This window comes from Formica exsecta, unplaced genomic scaffold (genome assembly GCF_003651465.1).
Source record: "Formica exsecta isolate Colony F162 unplaced genomic scaffold, ASM365146v1 scaffold76, whole genome shotgun sequence".
Classification (NCBI taxonomy): domain Eukaryota; kingdom Metazoa; phylum Arthropoda; class Insecta; order Hymenoptera; family Formicidae; genus Formica; species Formica exsecta.
Genome location: NW_021853527.1, coordinates 59,262 through 80,277, shown reverse-complemented (window position 1 = coordinate 80,277; position 21,016 = coordinate 59,262). Strand labels below are relative to the sequence as shown.

Genomic DNA, 21,016 nt, shown 5'->3' with positions numbered 1-21,016 from the left:
ATACTAAAAATACTATAACACCTACCTAACATATAAAAATTTTGTTAAACAAACATTACAAAAAAAATTATAAAAAACAAAATATACAAAAATAAATAAAAAATAAAAAAAGACAAAGAAAACAAGAAAAATACAAAAGAAGAACCATAATCTCGCCATGTCCACGCCGTGGTTCTGCGTTATGCTAAGAACGAGATAAAAACTTTTAAAACAATACGCTTTTACAGTAATACAACATTTTTAGAATCCATAAAATTGTAGAGAAACAACAGTGTACGCACCCCGATACTTATACGTTCGGAGTCTCGGGCGATGTAATTTATTTAGTAAATATTCTAATAATTTTTACTCATAGAACTCTCTCTAGAAATTAAAAGTGATTACAGACTGACACGAAATGTCACTTAGAATCGATAGATCTATCGAAATACAGCCAGCGTCTCATCTTTATACTCAAAAATATGCGTTTTTGAGGTAATATAATTGTTTAAAAAAATTTTTAATTGTTTTTATTATCAAAATTCTCTGGAAGGGTAATGTACATGCCCAGAACTATATAAGAACTGTTTTAGAATAAGCAGAACTATCGAAAATCGACCGGCGTCTCATTTCTATATTTATATAGATATAGGGATCCACTTGTCTTTATTTCATCTTAATCAATATTTTTTTGCTTTTAAAAGGCAGAACTCTTCTTAGAACTCATGTAGAAAGATAAATCTTTTCAATTCTGACAATTACTAATAAGGAAAAATGTGACGCTGCGTGAAGTTGGCGTCTCAGTTTGTCCTAAGGCATTTTCGTTGGTTTAATGGCCAGAACTATTTGTTTAAACTGTCAAGAACTCTAGAACTATTGAAAATAAAAAATCAGAACTCTTAATTATTTGTGAATTTCCACGAAATGATACGCCAGCTTTACACACACAGAAAGTAGCAATATGACATCCTATATATTAGACATTTGATTGGTTAATTTCTTCTTTATGGATACACACAAAAAAATACATACTATATACAAATAAATATTACTTGTTTCAAGTATTTCAAAAGTTCATATATCCGCAAATCTATGATAAGTTCATCATAAGCATCAAATTTATTCAAAATATATTCTGAATCCTAATAAATTTAATACTTCAATCAAGAATATTAAATTATATAATTGAAAGAAATACATTAAATTTTTCTGATCTAATAAATTTTCTTACATTAAATTAACCATATCTGACTTTTCTTCGATAAAATTTTATAATATTCTTCAAAAGAAAATATTTACTTTTTTGAGTACATGATAATGAGTATTTCTAAAATTTGTGACAAGTCTATTTTAAGACTATTATTAAGAAAATATTCTTTGTTAAAGATAACTGTTACTTAAAAGAAGTAAAGTAAACTGAGTAATCATTTTACTTAGCAATAGAATAATATTTTTCTGTGTGTATACAGGGTATCCCAAAGCACCTTAGACAACGCTCGTGAACTGGTAGAATACAGTAAACTGAACAGAAAAGTCCTTTACCATTTTGCAATTTTCGCAATAATTATTGAAATATTAATTAAAAAGGATTGACAAATGAGTGCGCGTTTCGCGCGATTAGACCGTGGGACGTACGCTCTAGGCGTGCAAGCTTCGCAGTATCACACGGCAACGAAAAGTTTGGCCTCGCGACAAGAGTCAGGGTACGCTCGAGGTCAAACTTTTTGTTGCCATGCGAAATTCGCCGCTGGCATGCCTAGAGTGCACGTCCCATGGTCTAGCCGCGCGAAATGCGCGCTCATTCGCCAATCTTTTTTAATTAATATTTCAATAATTATTGCGAAAATTGCAAAATGGTAAAGGACTTTTCTGTTCAGTTTACTGTACTCTACCAGCTCACGAGTGTTGTCTAGAGTGCTTTGAGACACCCTATATATGAATATACATTATGCATTTATGCGAATAATTTGTCTGGATAGGACCTAACCTTATTTGGGACGCTTGTAAATATAATGGCGATGCGTCAGTGTCATAAGCGTCCAAAGTGTAATTTCTCTTGTAATTTCGCGATACTTGTCACTGCGATATAGCGACAATTCGTCGAAAAGTGCGTCGGTGTCGGTGAATATATGCGCGTTGCGGGTTGCGGGGTTGCCGGATTGCAGGGTTGGGAGATTGAGAGTTTGCAGGGTTGTGGGCTAAGACGCTAAGGGCCGTGGGACATACAGTATACTCTCCTACTCCTACAGCCTTGTTACTGCCATTGTAGAATGCCCTTTAAGGACCGTGGCACATAAAAAAACTTAAGCAGTAAGATTTAAGGGTCGGCAGGAGAGACGGTGGAGACCTCTCGCGGGAAGCCGTGAATTACGAATTCGTAGTCTACGTTCTACAGCCAAAATAAAGAGAAAATCGGATTCTAATGATGATATTCGTATTCAGCAGCATCGTCTTCTTAGCCGTACAGAGCGTTTTTTTGAAAAAAAGATCAAAATAAAAATTCTAATACTGACGAACAACATACATCTGATTGTGGATCAGGTGCGATTGGGTCTGTGTCCGATTGGGAAATATTGTCGTGTCCGATCGGTAATGTGCGCAATTGAGACTCACTCTATGGACATACACCTCTACATAGAGATCGAGAATTTATTTCTCATATTGGTAATCCTGAAGTCGGAATTTCGCATTGTCACCGCGCGAGGTCTCCAATATCAATTCGGAGTTTGGCCGTCACTCCTGCCGACCCTTAAGACGTAAACGAATTGACCAATCACGGTCGAACAGTAAGGCAGCCATATTGAAACGTAGCTACGCTGAAAATTCGGTATGGTTGAAATTCTTAAGTTTTAAGTCTTACTGCTTAAGTTTTTTTATGTGCCTGGGCCCTAAGTCTTACTGCTTAAGTTTTTCTATGTGCCACGGCCCTTAGAGTAAAGAATAACAAGAGTGAGCATATCGATAGTAAACTTATCGCGAACGGTAGTATGTCATTACAGCCATCTTCAGTGTCCACTTTTTTTATGTTTTTCAGGGCCATTCGTTGCCTTACTTGTTCATTCTTGCGTACTTCAGTCGGCACTTATTTTGCGCACGATCACTGATTCTAAATAAGTGAGAGGAAGAGCCAGTATTAGGCTAAAAAAATGTTATTAATAAGTGCTAATTGTAAGATCATGATGCATTGCCAGGCCTTTGAGGTACTTCCAGTATCTCTGTCATACTGCTTCGTCCATGAGCGGCCATCTTGACCGTCCACTTATATATAGTCACTTCCGTCCGCTTGCTTAACACCAAATGCTCACTCCTATTATTCTTTCCTCATTGTATTTTGCAGTGCGCCATAAGCAGTCGACGGTCGACGAACATCTGCGGCAGTGATGCCAGATTGCCAGACGAGGTCCCGGCTCAGCAGTGGAAGGGATAACGCACACAGCGTGAACCGCGTACATGTGATGCGTAGAGCGCTCTATGCATCGAACTATGCATCAGATTATGCGCGTATTCGCGATTTGTTTATAATTCGTGAATAATCTAGATGGAAGATTCATCAAATTTGACCAATCAGATTTCTTTATACCGTTCACGAATCGCGAATTATGAATTATGAATTGCGAAGACGCATATAGGGTGCGTTCCGTTTTACGCATTGAGCGCATAGATCGCCTGGAAATCTATAATATATGTTACGTGAACTATAGATTTTCAGGCGATTTATGCGTTCAATGCGTGAAACGGAACGCACCCATAGTCTGGCGCTAGTTTCACATATACGCGATTCGCGCTTGTGCGTTATCCCCTCCACTGCCGAGCTGGTGAAGTGAGCCGGGATTCGGGTTCGGGACCCGGGACCCCGGGATCTCAACATCGTTCTGGCATCACTTCTGGAATAGTAAAGTGTCATACGACCTGATACTTATTTGCGTTGCGTACCGATTATTTGATGGTCGAAAATAGCAAATCATCGCGGCGCGTGTTTTCATGTCGCATAACAAAATTATACATCATCGTGTTATCGTGTTAGTATTCTTGCGTGTAATGTATGTTACTGTTTCAAAAACAACGAAATAAAGATAAATGATAAATAATCGTCGGCAGCGGCAAAATGGTCATAGAGTCATTGAGTTAATTCATTTGATTACGATAACTGTGGCCCCCTATTTGAAAGGTCATTTCTGAAGACATTTTTGACGAGGAACACGGGAAAAATAGTAAAAAAAATTTCCGACCAATAGTTTTCGAGATATATCACTTTAAAGTATTGGACATGATAATAAAACTTTATAAAAACGGACCCAACGATGTTGACCTTGATATATGTTGTCAAGATCATGATCCTGAGTAACTTTTCCTTATAACTTAATCGGCGGTCTCTTATAATTTTTGAGATATTTAAAGTTAAAGTTTAATTCGAAACAAAAATTTAGTTTGGTTTATATAACATAACCCAAACCAAATTTTAGTTTTAAATCAGAAATAGGTTTGGGTTAGGTTATATCTTTCGGAAGTGGAGCCCCCCCGTAGGGAGAGGGGCGGAACCCACTGCGTCCACGCATATACTGGAAATGGAGGAAATTAAAATAAATAATTAAACGTTTTATTATCATGTCCAATACTTTAAAGTGATACATCTCGGAAACTATTGGTCGGAAATATTTTTTACTATTTTTCCCGTGTTCCTCGTGAAAAATGTCTTCAGAAACGACCTTTCAAATAGAGGGCCACAGTTATCGTAATCGTGCCCATTTGTGGTATAATACACTAGTCGGCATTTTTCTGTAAATTGTTTATATATTTTATTTTCGTTCGTAAGAATATGATATCGTACAATTATTTTGAAAAATAATACATCGTGTTTGCATATCGCGTTGCGATCATACAATCCTACTATAGCCATGTAAATTATGTAACCCTGATAACAGCTTTACCATCGATACGGTTAAAAAGTGAGGTTAATCAATGACAATAAATATTGAGCTGGATATCTTCAAGAGGAATGTTGAATGGTTAACTGATTGATATATTTTGCTAAATGCGTTCAGCCTAACCTAATTTAACCGAAAACCGACTCAAGACTCAGTTAATTCACATACTCGAGATAAAAATATCGACTGGATAAAAATGAATTCTTATGGATGGAACAAAGAAATATGCGAGCCAGAATTTGTACGACAAGAAACGAAAAAAATAGAGGTGAGTATATTACAACTTTATTGTTTCAGTTTCTAGAACGACTTAAGCCACGTCCAGACTTATGTCATACCGGGTAAAAGTGACGTTTAGGGGATGCAGCCCCAATGACCTTGACCTTGACATATGTTGTCAAGGTCACCTTCCTGAGTGACCTTTAGAAGATTTTAGCCGTCGCTCGTTTTTTATTAAAAAGTTCTTCTCACACAAAAAATTCGACAAAGAATCAAAATTGTATGTCAAATTGATAAATTCGTGCAAATGCATGTTGAAAATTAAGGAAATCTTGAAATTATCCAACTGATCGATACACGACTATATGATATACTGAGACTGGTGATGTAGATACGTGTTATATACAAACATTATTCATTACATTCCCAAACACTGATTTTTTTTTATTTCTTTTGATATTCTTACTTAGTATGTTACTCACTATATGTTGTTTATATGGCAGTCGGCATGAATTACCAAGCTTATATTTTAAAGATAGAGAAAAATTAAATTAGAAATAGGTTTGGGTTAGGTTATTTCTTCCGGAAGTGGAGCCTCCCCGCAGGGGAGGGGGGCGGAACCCACTGTTTTATACATATACTTTTTAATGAGTAGTGATATTCCACATGGGTTTACAACTTTTCACGCAAAGCGAGATTCAACTCATGTACAACCCATGTAGAATCTCACTTTGCTTTAAAAAGTGTATGCATGAACACAGTAGGTTCCGCCCCTCCTACGGGGGGGTTCTACTATCAAAGAACTAGACACATTGGTTTGCGTTGAACCTCGCTTCGCGTGGAAAGTTGTAAACCCATATGGAACCTCACTTCGTATTAAAAAGTGTGTGCATAAAACAGTGAGTTCCGCCCCCCCCCCTACGAAGGAGCTCCACTTCCGGAAGAAATAACCTAACTCAAACCTATTTCTAATTTAATTTCTCTCTATCTTTAAAATTCCTCTGTCTATTCATGTATTTATTTATTCCACACATTCAATAAATAATATTTCAGTTAATAATTTTTTGATAAAAAACGAGCGACGGCTAAAACCTTCTGAAGGTCACTCAGGAGGGTGACCTTGACAACATATGTCAAGGTCAAGGTCATCGGGGCTGCATCCCCTAAACGTCACTTTTACCCAGTATTTATGCAGCAGATGTTTTTACACGATAACATCGATATAATCGAAAAGAAATCAAAATAGCATACTTGTCGGTCTATAAATCTGCAGTTGCTGAAAGATAATGTCAGCCAAGAATCAACAATCGTGCTCTCCTTGTCGCTCTATCGTGCTGACGATACATAAAGTATCGATAAAAAAGCAACAAGCAAAAAAGCAATAAATTGCCAAGTTTAATAAGTGCCCGTGTTTTATATACTGTATATTAATTCATTCTGTGAACTATTATTCTACTGTTATTATTTATCATCATACAATTTTTAATCATATATATAATTTTTAGATATTATTGATACAATATACGCACATATATGCATAAACAAATATCAAATTCACAAAAAATGGGCGCTTGTTAGTCTAGCTGCATTACTGCTTTTTGCACGAGAGGCCAAAAAGCATTTTCAGGCTGTATCTCGGCCGTAAAACGATACGCTAGAGGATCAAGGATCGCATGATTGTCGATTCTTTTCTATCCTTTCTCTCTACGATGCGTCCGCGCGAACGATGCAATGATGTTTGTACGTATACGAACATACATCTATACATCGAGACTGAAAATTTGTTTTTCAACGTTAGTAACTCTGAAACCGGAGTTTCGCATTGTCATCGCGCGAGGTCTCTAATATCAATTCGGAGTTAGAGTCCCTAAAGATAGAGTCTGACCCTTAGAACATATATAAATGGAAGGGGAAAATAGCAGGCTGAAAAGTGTCGGAAGGAAGTGAGAAAGAAATTCGTAGTTGCCTCTCTCTTGTGAGTAACTATACATACTTTTGTGTACACACACACGTGACTAATGTAACCTTATTTTTCATTGGGCCAAACCGGTAAGCCGTGCATGCGCACTTTTGAGCAGTTACTCACAAGAGAGAGGCAATTATGATTTTCTTTCTCACTTCCTTCCGACATGTTTTTCTATCGGGAAAAAAGGCATTCCCCTTCCATTTATATATGTTCTAAGGTCTGGCCATGGTGCATGTTCCTTTTTATTGGTCAAAACGAAGTTTGGAAAAACATGGCGGAACCAATAGAAATTGTTTATAAATTTTTAAATTAAAGAATAAAGAAAAATTAACTTGAATATAACAATAATATAACAATACTCAATATAATATTCTAAGAACACTTAATAATAATATAATAATACTATAGAAAAAAATATAAACTACATATAATAAAAACATAAACTTTTTAATTTTTTGTAGCCAAACAAAATTTTTACAACGCAATTGCAACTACATTGCACTACACGCATTCATAGGTTTGTTCGCGTTGCTTGAACTTTTTGCACTCAGTATCTTCGTTTTCACTCTCTTCAACATCCAAATTATATATTTATCTCGTTTTCAGTGCAGAACTTTTTGGGAATTTCAAGCAACACGAACAAACCTCATGTATACACCGTCCATGTTTTTCCAAAACTAATCGAATGGCCAGACTCTATCTTTAGGGACTCTATTTGGAGTTTGCCCGTCACTCCTGTCGACCCTTAAAAGATCGCGCTTTGAAAACCATGCATTTCGCTGGTGCGCATTTAGCCGCATTGCTTCTAACCATTATGGTGCGGTCCCATGGTACGGAATGTATGCGCATAGCGGAATGGCGGAACGCTTGTGATTGGTTCAATCTTTTTTACGTTCGTTCCGCCAATTTCTATCCGCAAATTTTTATTTTATCCGCAATGATTGTACAGAATTGACGGAATTATTAAATTATTAATTGTTATTACTTGTGAATTTGTATGCATGTTAATAAAAAAAAAGAAGTCGACAAACGGCCGTGGTCGGGTGCGGACGTATTTGAGCGTATCTCTTTGAGGTGTCATTCTAAAGTAATCCATGTATTTTGTCTTCGGCCAGCATTTCTTTAACAAGATTCTCACTTACTTCTGGTTTTAATCTTCTTTCTATACTAAAAATAGGTCGTACCCAATATTTTCGTTTTTTTCTATTATTCTCATTTTTTTTGCAATTATATACGAGTAAAATTTTACGATCTTGCGGCGTAGTTCTTGCTTTTGAAATATACACCAACTTTATTTAAATTTTTTCAATAATCCGCTAATAATGATAAACAATTTTTCAGAATTCATATTGACAGTTCGTATATTATGTATGGAATTCATGAATTTTGACAAGTATATCAGGTATATAAATATGAAACCGGAATTTGCCCATAGATGGCCCTAGCTGTCAATGTAGTTACCGTCAAACCGCGTCATTGGCGCCATCTTCTTGTTTTGACATCTGATAAAGATTTTCAACTCACAACAATACAAGTTTCATACAACAGCATAGTTTTTAATAGCGTTGAACATGTCGAATTTTGTGCCTGGAAACTACGATTTGCGGACAGCATTGATTTTCTGTTACAATTTGAAGAAAACTGCTGCAGAATCGCATCGAATGCTTGTCGAAGCTTACGGTGAGCATGCTCTTGGTAAATCACAGTGCTTTGAGTGGTTTAAAAAATTCAAAAGTGGCGATTTTGACGTGAGAAACGAAAAACGTGGAAGACCACCAAAAATCTATTATGAGCTGCTAAAACCTGGCGAAACCGTTAATACTGAACGCTACCGACAACAAATGATCGATTTAAATCAAGCTTTGCGTGAAAAACGACCAGAATATCAAAAAAGGCAACACAAAGTGATTTTGCTTCATGATAATGCACCATCACACACAGCAAAACCGGTCAAGGAAACGATTGAGGCGTTTAGTTGGGAAATACTTTCGCATGCGGCTTACTCACCAGACTTGGCTCCATCCGATTACTACTTATTTGCATCGATGGGACACGCACTTGCTGAGCAGCACTTCACTTCTTACGAAAATGTACGAAAATGGCTCGATGACTGGTTTGCCTCAAAGGAGCAACAGTTTTTTTGACGTGGCATCCACAAATTGTCAGAGAGATGGGAAAAATGTATAGCTAGCAATGGGCAATACTTCGAATAAAATATTTTTTATCATTTTCATACAATAAACGTGTATTTTCTATACGAAAATTCCGGTTTCATATTTATATACCTGATATGCATGTATGTGTGATTTTGATCCGCTTGAGTATTGTCTCTACTGTCCCATGCAGCGGAAAATGCGGAAGCGTAGTCTGTGCGAGCCAATAATATACACTGTTCCGATAGATACAATGAAAGAATCTTAGGAAAGGTCTTGTTGATTGGTAAGCGCAACTTGCGTTTCCGCGAGTTCCGCTCCATGGGACAGTAGAAAATATCTAAACCGAGTGTTGAGGAGTGGGGGCCAAGGTGCACGTAGAAAAGGACATACTCTGTTCCGTGCCCCTTGCGTTTTCTCTCACTCGCATGTAGCATAGCGAAAGAGTACGCTATGCTACGTGTGAGCGAGAGAGAACGCAAGGGGCACGAAACAGAGTATGTCCTTTTCTACGTGCATCTTTACCCCCCACTCCTTAAATAAAGGCAAACACTTGGTCTAGATCATAGACATAGTATATCTAGATCGAGTGTGAGGAGTGGGGGTAAAGGTGCACGTAGAAAAGGACATACTCTGTTTCGTGCCCCTTGCGTTCTTTCTCGCTCGCACAGAGTATTGTTTAATTAACAGGATGTCTATTCCAATGAGTAAAGAATCACAGGAGAGAGCATATCGGTGGTGGGGGTAGATTCTATGTCTATGGTAGTACGTCATCGCAGCCATCTTGAGCGTCCATTTTATTCGACGTTTTTCAGGGCCGTGTACAGTCACTTGTTGCCTTACTTATTCCAGTCTGCACTTATTTTGCGCACGATCACCGATTCTAAATAAGTGAGAGAAAGAGCCAATATTAGGTTAAAAAAATATTATTAATAAGTGTTAATTGTAAGATCATCGTGTATTGCCAGGCCTTTGAGGTACTTCCAGTATCTCTGTCATGCTGCAATTCGTCTCTGAACGGCCATCTTAAGCGTCCACTTATATATAGGCACTTCCATCTGCTTGCTTAGCACCAAATGTTCTCTCCTGTGATTCTTTACTCATTGTTCCGTACTATGGATGGGACCGCACCATTATTCTCACGTGGTGCGTGACGAAACGCGACGAAGAAAAGTTATGGGTGAGGGTAAGCCGTGCCCATGTCCGTGTCCGTATCCGTGCTCGTGCTCGTGTATCTGTCATATTAACAGTTTTATACATGCGTAAGCGAAAGACGGAAGTCTCCTCTCGCGTTTTCTGATTCACGCCGAATATAAACTAGGTTATTAAACGTACGCGACAGATATCCAAAGTATTTGTGCCGCATTGTCTTCTCGGTTAATCGGCGATTTTAAAATAATTCGACATTGAATCGAATTTCCTTTGAACGTAACCGTGAAAGGATGAATTATTACGGAGGTAACAACGGCGGAGATGGTGCGGAGGATGTGTTCGTTAAGGCGGCAGTCGAGGTCAAACGATTTCTACCGTCGCTCTTCAATATCAAAGTGGTACGCTATATGACTCAAAGCTAAAAAGCCGGTTTATGAGTAAAAAAACTTGCAAACTTTGTTTCGGTAACATTAGCAATTTAGAGATCGTTTTTAAAAAATTTTGCACGATTGATATTTTAAAATAAAATTATACTTTAATCACGAAAATTGTTTAAACATACGTTCAAAAATATCTTTAAACGATTTTCTGTTACAAACAAATGTTCGTCAAGATGATAGTTTTTTTGTCAGATATGTCATTCAAGTCAGAAACATCGATTTATTATTGTTTTCTTTTGCTTCTTCATAGAGGAAGCTTTGTTTTCGTGACAAAACTTTTTTTTGAGATTTTTATGCCAATGTTTACAATGTTCCAAAACGTCGAAAAATCATATTCCTAAAAAATGTATGTATGTACATATGTGTGTATATATGTATGTATGTATGTATGTCTATATACAGGGTGTCCGGTAAAGATTGTGCCAACGCTCGTGAGCGGCTAGATACATATATATAATGTCATGTTCTTATTCGATCATCAAAAATTGCGTTAATGTAGCTTTATTAAGTCAGAATAAAGTATTTAAATAACTTTAATATTTCAAGGAATATTTAAAAAAGTGGTTTTATATAATAAATATTGTATTAATAAAATTGTAAAATATAATATGTGTGAGATAAAAATATGCATATGGATGATTCAGAAGATTACTGATAAACTTCAGCAGCGTATTGAAGGGTTGGAACTTAGCAACTTTCAAATAGGAATCCATATTCGAAGTAATCTTGAGTTGGTGCAATGTCTGCATTGAAGTGGTGGTTGCTACTTCGAACACCTTTTGTAGTACTGTACAATATTATTGTGTTTATGTAACCTTTGTTTAATGCTTAGTCATTAAATTTTGTTTGTAGCAAATTAAGATTATTTTTCTTATTGTTATGTTGTCCACAATGTAGTTCCTTACATTCAAAGACTTGTACCGACTCAGGATTACTTCGCAGAACATGGGTTCCTAAGTTGCTATATTCCAACTCCTCTATACGCTCCAGTAATTTGTCAGTAACCTTTTGAATCATCCTGCATTTACATATAGACATTTCTTAAATAATTTTTGTCTTTACTTTATAAATTGATGTACATACTATGCTTAAAGGTGCCTTCTTGCTACTTATCAATTTACTATTTCTTAAACGTGTGCAGCTGTTTGCATATGCTTATCAAACATCATATTGCAGTCTCTAAATTGCGGTTAATTCAGTCATCCGGTTTAGATATAGTTATCATAATACAATTCCCAAAAACGATAATTATATCAAAACTCCAAGTTGAAACAGTATAGCTTTCTTCGCGGTAACAAATAGTATCGCTCTTCGTTCGGTATTGGATGCACGTTTTTTTTAACGTCTATTTTAAATACGTAATTATTTGCCGCATCTCTATTTGTTTTTTATGCATACAAACAATCGTTAACTCATGCTCGTTAATTCAATCGGGAAATGGATCTGCAACGTAATAAATATGCTAATTATCGTTACTCCAATTATATGCAAGAAGGTCTTGCAGTTTTGAAAGTCGGATCTAGTTTCAAGTCCGTAAAGTCTACGAACGACAAAATAATCGCCAAAAACAATATTCTATATTCTACCAAACTCGAATTCACTCCCAATTCGAAAGCGAGCTTGCCAAACAAGTTGGACGGTTCTGTAATCAAGGAACTTTTAAATTTTCGCCAAGATAAAAAACTGTACGAGGATAAAGCTATACGAACTGTAAACAATTTCATCGGAAAATCTTGTTATAACGTATGCCATCCTTTAAATTTCTAGAGTGCGAATTTTCGAAGATAAATCTCATCGCAAATTAACGTGAACCAATGTCCACAGCTAGGAGAGAAAGGTTCCGGCTTTAGACCACGAGGAGCGATCCAAGACTTTAACACGCTGAGACGAGAATGCCTGGCGACAGGACGGCTGTTCGAGGATCCTGAATTCCCAGCCGACGATTCATCGCTATACTTCTCCCGCAGACCGGACAGATACATAGAATGGAAGCGACCAATGGTCAGAAATTTTCTAAACCATTTACATATACAGGGTGTGTCGAAAGTCTGGATACACTCAAATATCTTGTAAACCAAGAATATGCAATAAAAAGTAGGCAATTCCATTTAAAAATTTCAATTTGACCTTGATCTGACCTTGGCAACGCCATCCAAGATCAAAGAGCTATTACCGTTGATTGTGTCCTTTTAAGCCTTACAACTTTTGTCTGAAATATTTTTCTCTAAAATGCAATATTTATGAGATATTTGAGTGTATCCAGACTTTCGACACACCCTGTATATGCAAGTTATAGTATTTGGCTTACATTGTTATATGCATTTGTGTCATAAATATAATACATATATTGTGTATGTATACAAAAATGATCAACGTAATAAATGCATTGTGCTTTATAGGAAATCGCGGACAATCCTCAACTTTTCGTAGAGGGTTTCTCAAGATTCGACGTTCAACAAGGAGAGTTAGGAGATTGTTGGTTGCTAGCCGCCGTAGCGAATTTGACGATGCATTCCAATTTATTCTTTCAAGTAGTGCCAGAAGATCAGAGTTTCGAAGAAAATTACGCTGGAATCTTCCATTTTAGGTTCGAGAAAAAAATGTATTCATTCGCGTAAGACGCAATGCAATTTCCGATCTAATAAAATAATTTACACACATATTTTTAATAATAACAGCTCAAAGTACAAACAATTAAGTGGGAATACTGGCAGATAAGAAGTAAGGCGCGGGTATTGAAGAACGAACTTATTATTATTAAATTTTATTAACAAATGTGCATTAAAAATATACGTTTTGGTTCGTTTTTTGGTCCATCTTTAGCATGGATATAAATATATACTGCGTTCACGGAGAGAACGATCTCGCTCCGCGCAGCTTTGGGCGGAGTGGGGATTAGGTAAGAGACTTCAGCGCGCTACTTCAATGCCGTATGTCGCATGCGTATCGATCGTATATCACGTATGTGATCCGCCTATAAAGCTCGAAAGAAATGTCATAATATTGAAAGCTTGAGTTGTTCTCTATTAATCGAATTTTATTACTCTTTTTAATTAAATCGCGATATATCTATTATATTTATTTTCTCTTTTTGCAATCTAAAAATTATTAATAAAATTTAATACTATTATAAATAAATAGGGTATCCCCTCTATCGGCTAGCCGGATCTGCAAGCTACAAGACCAATTTTGGCAGCGTGGAGGGTGCAAAATGGGCGATCGGTCGGGCGGGATCTGATCGAACCGCACGAAAAGCGAGGTCGTTCTCTCCGTGAACGCAGTATATAAAAATTAAATTGGAATTTTAAAACTTGACATGCACAATATTTGTTGTTGCAGTCAAATTTCAAATTAAAATTAATAATCAGAAAGGAAGGCTCACTAAAAACCGCGTAAAGTCTGTATTATAAATTAGTGCACAACGTCTGAATGCCATCGCCACACATATATCCGTCGGTGGTTTACAATATAATCAATGTATATCAAGTTTTAAAATATCAATGTAATCTTTACATATTTATATCTATGCTGAAGATGGACTAAAAACGGTCCGAAACGTACATTTTAATATACATTTATTACTAAAATTTTACAATAATAAGTTCGCGCACCTATATCCGCGCCTTGGCTTATCTGCCAGTATTCCCACACATATTTTTATTAGTCATCTTTTAAGTCTCTTTAAATCAGAATAATTGTACAATTTGAGATCGTTTTCATTTATCATATTGAAATAGAAAATGTCGTCGTTAAATTTTTTGTTTGGATGTTTTGTGATGTGTCTAAAAATCTGCAATATTTATATAAAAATATGTCCATTTTAATCCATTTACGAATCATCAGTCTGGAAAGAGTTTATTTATTTATACAAAATATGTATCATAGGTTCTGGCAATATGGCAGATGGGTCGATGTGGTGATTGATGATCGATTGCCTACCTGTCGCGGAGAATTGGTATATTTACATTCGGCCGAAAGCAACGAATTTTGGAGCGCTCTTCTCGAGAAAGCTTATGCGAAACTTCACGGCTCTTACGAGGCGTTAAAGGGTGGTACAAGCTGCGAAGCCATGGAAGACTTTACTGGTGGAGTTACGGAAATGTATCAAATGGATCAAACACCACCGAATTTGTTTAACATACTGTTGAAGGCCTTTGAGAGAAATTCATTATTGGGTTGCTCCATTGAGGTGATTTAACAATTTCGTATTATTTTTATCATAGGCTCTTCAAACAATCATTATTTTGTTTGATCCTTTGAACCGTTTGCAATGCTTAGCAACTAAAGCTTATTTTAAATTATAATTTGCGACAGAGAGAGTTAGAATTATATTTGTAAAGTTAAAACATTTTATTTTTATGGACAGAAAAGTGGGAGACATGTAAATCGATACATACATAGCATCAACTAATAGATTTAATAATCGCGATTTAAACATTTAATTTTCTTTTAATTTTGTCTATAATAATTTAAGCAAATCTATCAAGGAAACAAATAATAAAATATAATATTAAATAATTTTTGATCGATAATGCATTTATATTAAATAATAGACGCATATAGTAGAAATATCTGTTCGTCTTACATATGCGTATAATATATATATATAATTATTCAATTGTTTTGCCCCAATAATCAACATAATAAATATACAATTTTGTTGTTTATATATATTATCTTAAAAAAATAGATTTTATTTTATCTTACTAACTATATAAATGTATGGCACTTTTAGCCCGATCCAAACATAATAGAAGCCGAAACACCCCAGGGTTTGATACGCGGTCACGCATACAGCATTACTCGTGTAAAGCATGTAGAGATTCAAACACCGAACCAGTACGGTACAATACCTCTCTTGAGACTTCGGAATCCTTGGGGAAACGAAGCGGAATGGAATGGACCTTGGAGCGACCAGTGAGTAATTCTATTCATGTGCTGGCAATTTCGCCTAGTTTACGCTTTTATCGTCCGTTGACAGATCGCCGGAATGGAGATTCATCCCCGATCACGAGAAAGAAGAGCTCGGTCTGACTTTCGATATGGACGGCGAATTTTGGATGTCGTTCCATGATTTTACACGCCATTTTACTCAACTTGAGATATGCAATTTAAATCCTGATTCCTTAACTACAAACGATATTGATGCCGGAAAGAAACGTTGGGAGATGAGTGTATTTGAGGGAGAATGGGTGCGCGGTGTAACAGCAGGTGGTTGTAGAAATTATTTAGGTAAGATACGCAAATATATCGAATAGAGGAGCGTCTCTAATTTCATAGAAAACAAAATTGAATTAAATATATATAATATATTATATATATATACAGGGTGGTCCTCGTAACGGTCGCCACGATTTTTAAGGCACTTACATTGTTTGGTTTTTGCCGGCAATCTGCCAGCTTAATCGGTAATAACAACTCTTGCACCAAATTTGTAGCCTTTTTGCTGACAATAATTTGTAGCAAGCACTTGGCAATATCTGTTAGAACAGACGTGGCTGACTGGGTATATATACACACGATCGAACAATTAAGTTTTGAGACTCGCTTCGCATTTCCGAACCTTTGATCCGTTTGTGCTGCCATTTTAGGAGGTTATTCACAACTCAATACTCAACACGTGGTGCAAGTTTTAAATTATTTGATTCAATAGTTAATGAGAGAGATACAGTTACGCAAATTTGTGTTATAAAATTTTGTTTAAAAATCGGGTGTAATGGAAGGAACGCTTGACAACGCGCCAACATTAAATTCTGCGTTAAATTAGTGAAGTCTCCAACAATAACGTTACAAATGATTCAGCAAGCCTAGTCCTCTGAAGCAAGCCCTTTCAAAGTTTGATTCACGGTTTTTTTATGTCATCTGTATCTTCGAAACGTCTTATGCATAGCTGACTCTCCGTAGGCTTGTTGAATCATTTGTAACGTTTCTATTGGAGACTTCTCTAATTTAACGCAGAATTTAATGTTAGCGTGTTGTCAAGCATTCCTTCCATTATATCGATTTTTAAACAAAATTTTGTAACACTATTTTGCGTGACTCTATTTCATTAACTATTGAACCAAATAATTTAAAACTTGCACCACGTGTTGAGTATTGAGTTGTGAATAATCCCCTAAAATGGCAGCACAAACGGATCAAACGTTTGGAAATGCGAACCGAGTCTCGGAACTTGATTATTCGACCGTGTATATATATATACAGAGTGTCCTAAAACTACCGTACTTCCTCTTAATAGCAGATTCCTTAGAACATTTCAAGACAAAAATCCTAATACAAAAATGTCGAGGCTATAATAGTTTTTAAACGGGAAACGATTATATTTTACGAATGACAGGGCTGAAATTTTGCATGCTCAGGCATGTCGAAATGACAAGTGAAAAAAGTGCTTCTATGAATGGAGCGCATTTTTTATGATATTATGATTATCGTATAAATTTACAATAGCATTGTCATTATATGTTTTCCCGCTTCTCTACGCATTGCATTAGTACATTCTTTTTACGAATAATGGATGCAGGAAAGCATCTCAAAAATTATTCAATTAAATATATATATATATATATATACACGTTTATCTCGCAGAGACTTTCTGCCACAATCCGCAGTATCGTATCACATTAGAACATCCAGATGAAGACGATGACAAGTGTACCGTAATCGTCGCCCTGATGCAGAAAAACAGGAGAGCGCAAAAAAGAATGGGTGCTGATTGCCTCACTATCGGATTCGCGATATATCATGTATGTGAAATTGATTGCTCACTTCATATTCCCGACGAATCTCATACAATATATCAAAATATGAAATCACATCTGGATTAATTCAAATCGTCTAAAAGTTTGAGGTATCGTTTTGCTTTTTTGATACCTCAAAATTGTATAATTTTTTACTACCACATACATAAATTGTTTGTTTTAAGTTTATTACATATACATAGCTTTGATACTTGTATGTGTGCGTGTGCGTGTGTGTGCGCACGTGTGCGTGTGCGTGTGTGTGCGCGCGTGTGCGTGCGCGCGTGTGTGTGTGCGTGTGCGTGTGTGAGTGTGTGTGCGAGCGCGCGCGAGGAAGAAATATAAAATTTATGTTAATAAATTAATTTTTAGTTAATTTGTTAATTTTAATGTTTTAAATTTTTGTTCTAGCTGGAATATCCAGAAAGGCTGCCAAAACCGCTAGACATAAACTTCTTCAAATACAATGCATCTGTCGGACGTTCACCGGCATTTATAAACTTACGGGAAGTCACGTGTCGTTTCAAATTACCACCGGGCGTATACTGTATAGTTCCAAGTACTTTTGATCCAAACGAGGAGGGTGAATTCTTGCTAAGAATCTTCTCTGAAAACAAGAACAATATGGAGTAAGTCTTGTCATATAGCGATATTTGTTTCATGCTACTAGTTAAAGAATTTTCTCCAAAATGCTCCTGTTCATTTACAGAGAAAATGATGAAGAAGTTGGTATCGGAGAAGTCGATGATAGGGTAAGGATTGTGAATATTCTAATGAATCAATACATATACATACAACAGTATCTTAATCCTAAGCAGTACAAATTATTTTATTTATTATAACAAGTTGATAATTATACTAGTGATACTCTCAAAATTATCACATTTGAAAAAATGTTTTTAAAAGTTTATCAATTTTTCAAAATGGGATAGGGGATAAAGTTTGTAAACATTTTGAAATATTGAAAGATTTCCAGATTATACAAATATTGTTTAGGATTCTGTAATTATATTTTACACTGAAAGCAACAAATACACATTTTCTTCAATCTACAAAATAATCGCTGATAATTCACACAGCATTGATACAGCTTGATAAACATAATATGTTGTCAAGAGCTGGCAATTACAGTATTGCTAAACCGTTAGTGTTAAACCGCACAAATCATAAAATTGATCAGCACTGTGTAATTGAGTTACATATCCAGCTTCCCCAATGTAATCTAACTTTTGTCTTCATTTGTAGTTGTCTTGTGTACTTGTTATTAACACATAACAATTTGCATGTTTATGTCGCTTGGCTTTTAGGTGATTAACTCTGTGAGCGGTAAAGAGGAGCACAATGAAGATAATGTAAGTAAAATGCATGTCTATACATGTTACACAATAACACACAAAAGACTATGATATATGCTGTATATACATTTGCAAGAAGTAAAAGTAAATATGCTGTCGCTGGATTATTATGTGCGCTCAAGCTTATGCTAATAATTTTATATGTACAGTTTCTCGTTTCTGTAATGTACTAGAGTGGATCAAATATAAACGAGACTTGTTCAAAAAATGTTTATTCGATTAATACACGTGAAAACTAACATAAAATTATTTGTCTACATAGCATCCACTAATGTTTACACATTTTTGCCACCATACTGGCAGTTTTTTTATCCCTGCTTTATAAAAAGTAGCAGGACGAGTAAGAAGCCAATTGCGCACGAAGTCTTCCATCTCATTGTCGTTGGAAAATCTTTCTCCCCATAAGGCTTTTTAAAGAAGTCAAACAAATCCATCATATATGACAATACGTATCAAAAATGCGTTTCCTTTCATTGCATGGCGATCCAAAAGCTTCTGAGAGATTTCAGTCTTTACGGCCTTTTGATCTGCATTCAAAATTCGAGGCACCCATCATGCAGTGATTTTTCAAAATCGTAACACATTCTCAATGATCGTTTGCACATTTTCATAACTTATGCTAGTCCCTTTACTTTCACGAGCAGTTATTCGTTGGTCGTCTTCAAGAAGGAAATTGTTGAATGATCTCAGGCGTAATGTTCGTGCTTGATCGACGCGCATCAGTCAAATTTGCAACTTTTCCACGATCTTCACAAAAAAACTTATGCCATTTGCTTACTTGGGACTTCGATAATGTGTTCTTACCGAACTGTACGCGTAATTTACACAAAATTTCAGCTGGTTTAACATGTTCGCGCGTTAAAAATTTAATGATTATGCGTTGCGCAACCGAGACAGGCACCTTCTGTTCACTCATCGTGCTTACTATTGTACTACAAACGATTGTAGAAACAAACGTGTATTGTTAGAGCTACACGTTTGTCTAGACACGTCTATCAATAGCCCACTATTGTTACAACAACGAGCATTAAAGTATCTTGCTTCTATTCGAAAAGTCTCATTCATATTTGATCGACCTACGTATATTACTTTTCTGTATATGTGTACTCATATATATATAGCGTTTTCGAATGTACGGGTTAATCCAACCCAGTTCAATTAATCACTATATTTTACTATGAATTCAAGCTTTTTATTAGCAGAGACGATGCAATGACGTCATTAATCGCTCTCAAAGCGATTAAACCTGCTATATACGAAAATGCTAATACACTGTATATGCACACATATAGATTTTACATATCTTGTTGAAATTAAAACTACTAACATATATAAAACGAAAGTATCTGGAACATAAATTTTAGGAGAGAAATGCGGGGAGAGTTTGACTTGTCAAAGATTATGTTTATCATATTAAAGATTTATTTTGATACTATTTGCAGGTTCGCAACGAACCCGAAGAAGATCGCAATACCGAAAAAGTTAGGGAATTCTTCAAGAAACTTGCTGGCGATGACTTGGAAGTGGATTGGATGGAACTCAAAGACATCTTAGATTTCGCCATGAGAAAAGGTAAGTAAAAAAATGTTTGGTCAATTTTTATTCTTGCAATTTGTTGCCGGTTAGAAACTGATAAATTTCTGTTTATGACTTTTTTATGTCAGATTATTGTAAGTGCCTTAAAAATTGTGGCGACCGTTACGAGGACCACCCTGTATATATACAGGGTGTCCGGTAAAGATTGTGCCAACGCTCCTGAGCGGGTAAAGCACAGTAAACTGATCAGAAAGGTCCTGTACCATTTTGCGATTTTCGTAATAATTATTGAGAAATTAATTAAAAAACATTAACCAATTCACGTGAGTATAAGTGCGCGGCGACAAAGAACGGCCCAGAGACAACCCAAAAGTTTGTGGTCGCTAGGCGCGCGACGAAGTTGTCCTAGAGGGTGTCCTAGACCACCCGTACACCCCTTTTTTTCAAAAACTAAGCATTTTAGAGAAAAACGTTTTGAACAAAAATTGTATGGTTTTGAGGGGAACATAAGATGGTGTCATTGGTTTGACCTTGGATGGCATCGTTAAGGTCAA

General features: G+C 36.1%; 1 protein-coding gene across 6 annotated transcripts in view; it reads left to right on the top strand.

Moving 5' to 3' along the window:
- Nucleotides 1–21,016, top strand: part of LOC115243925 (calpain-A) — a 41,212-nt gene that overhangs the window by 9,369 nt on the left and 10,827 nt on the right. The window contains exons 2-12 of one of the 6 annotated variants that reach the window (XM_029821228.1): nucleotides 4,902–5,172; nucleotides 12,659–12,835; nucleotides 13,234–13,421; nucleotides 14,720–15,023; nucleotides 15,570–15,751; nucleotides 15,816–16,066; nucleotides 17,420–17,577; nucleotides 17,983–18,200; nucleotides 18,281–18,323; nucleotides 18,879–18,923; nucleotides 20,369–20,498. In XM_029821228.1, the coding sequence (XP_029677088.1) occupies nucleotides 5,101–5,172; nucleotides 12,659–12,835; nucleotides 13,234–13,421; nucleotides 14,720–15,023; nucleotides 15,570–15,751; nucleotides 15,816–16,066; nucleotides 17,420–17,577; nucleotides 17,983–18,200; nucleotides 18,281–18,323; nucleotides 18,879–18,923; nucleotides 20,369–20,498 (1,768 nt within the window). In that variant the 5' untranslated portion in view covers nucleotides 4,902–5,100. The other 5 variants (XM_029821229.1, XM_029821230.1, XM_029821226.1 and 2 more) reach the window with 5 other exon arrangements.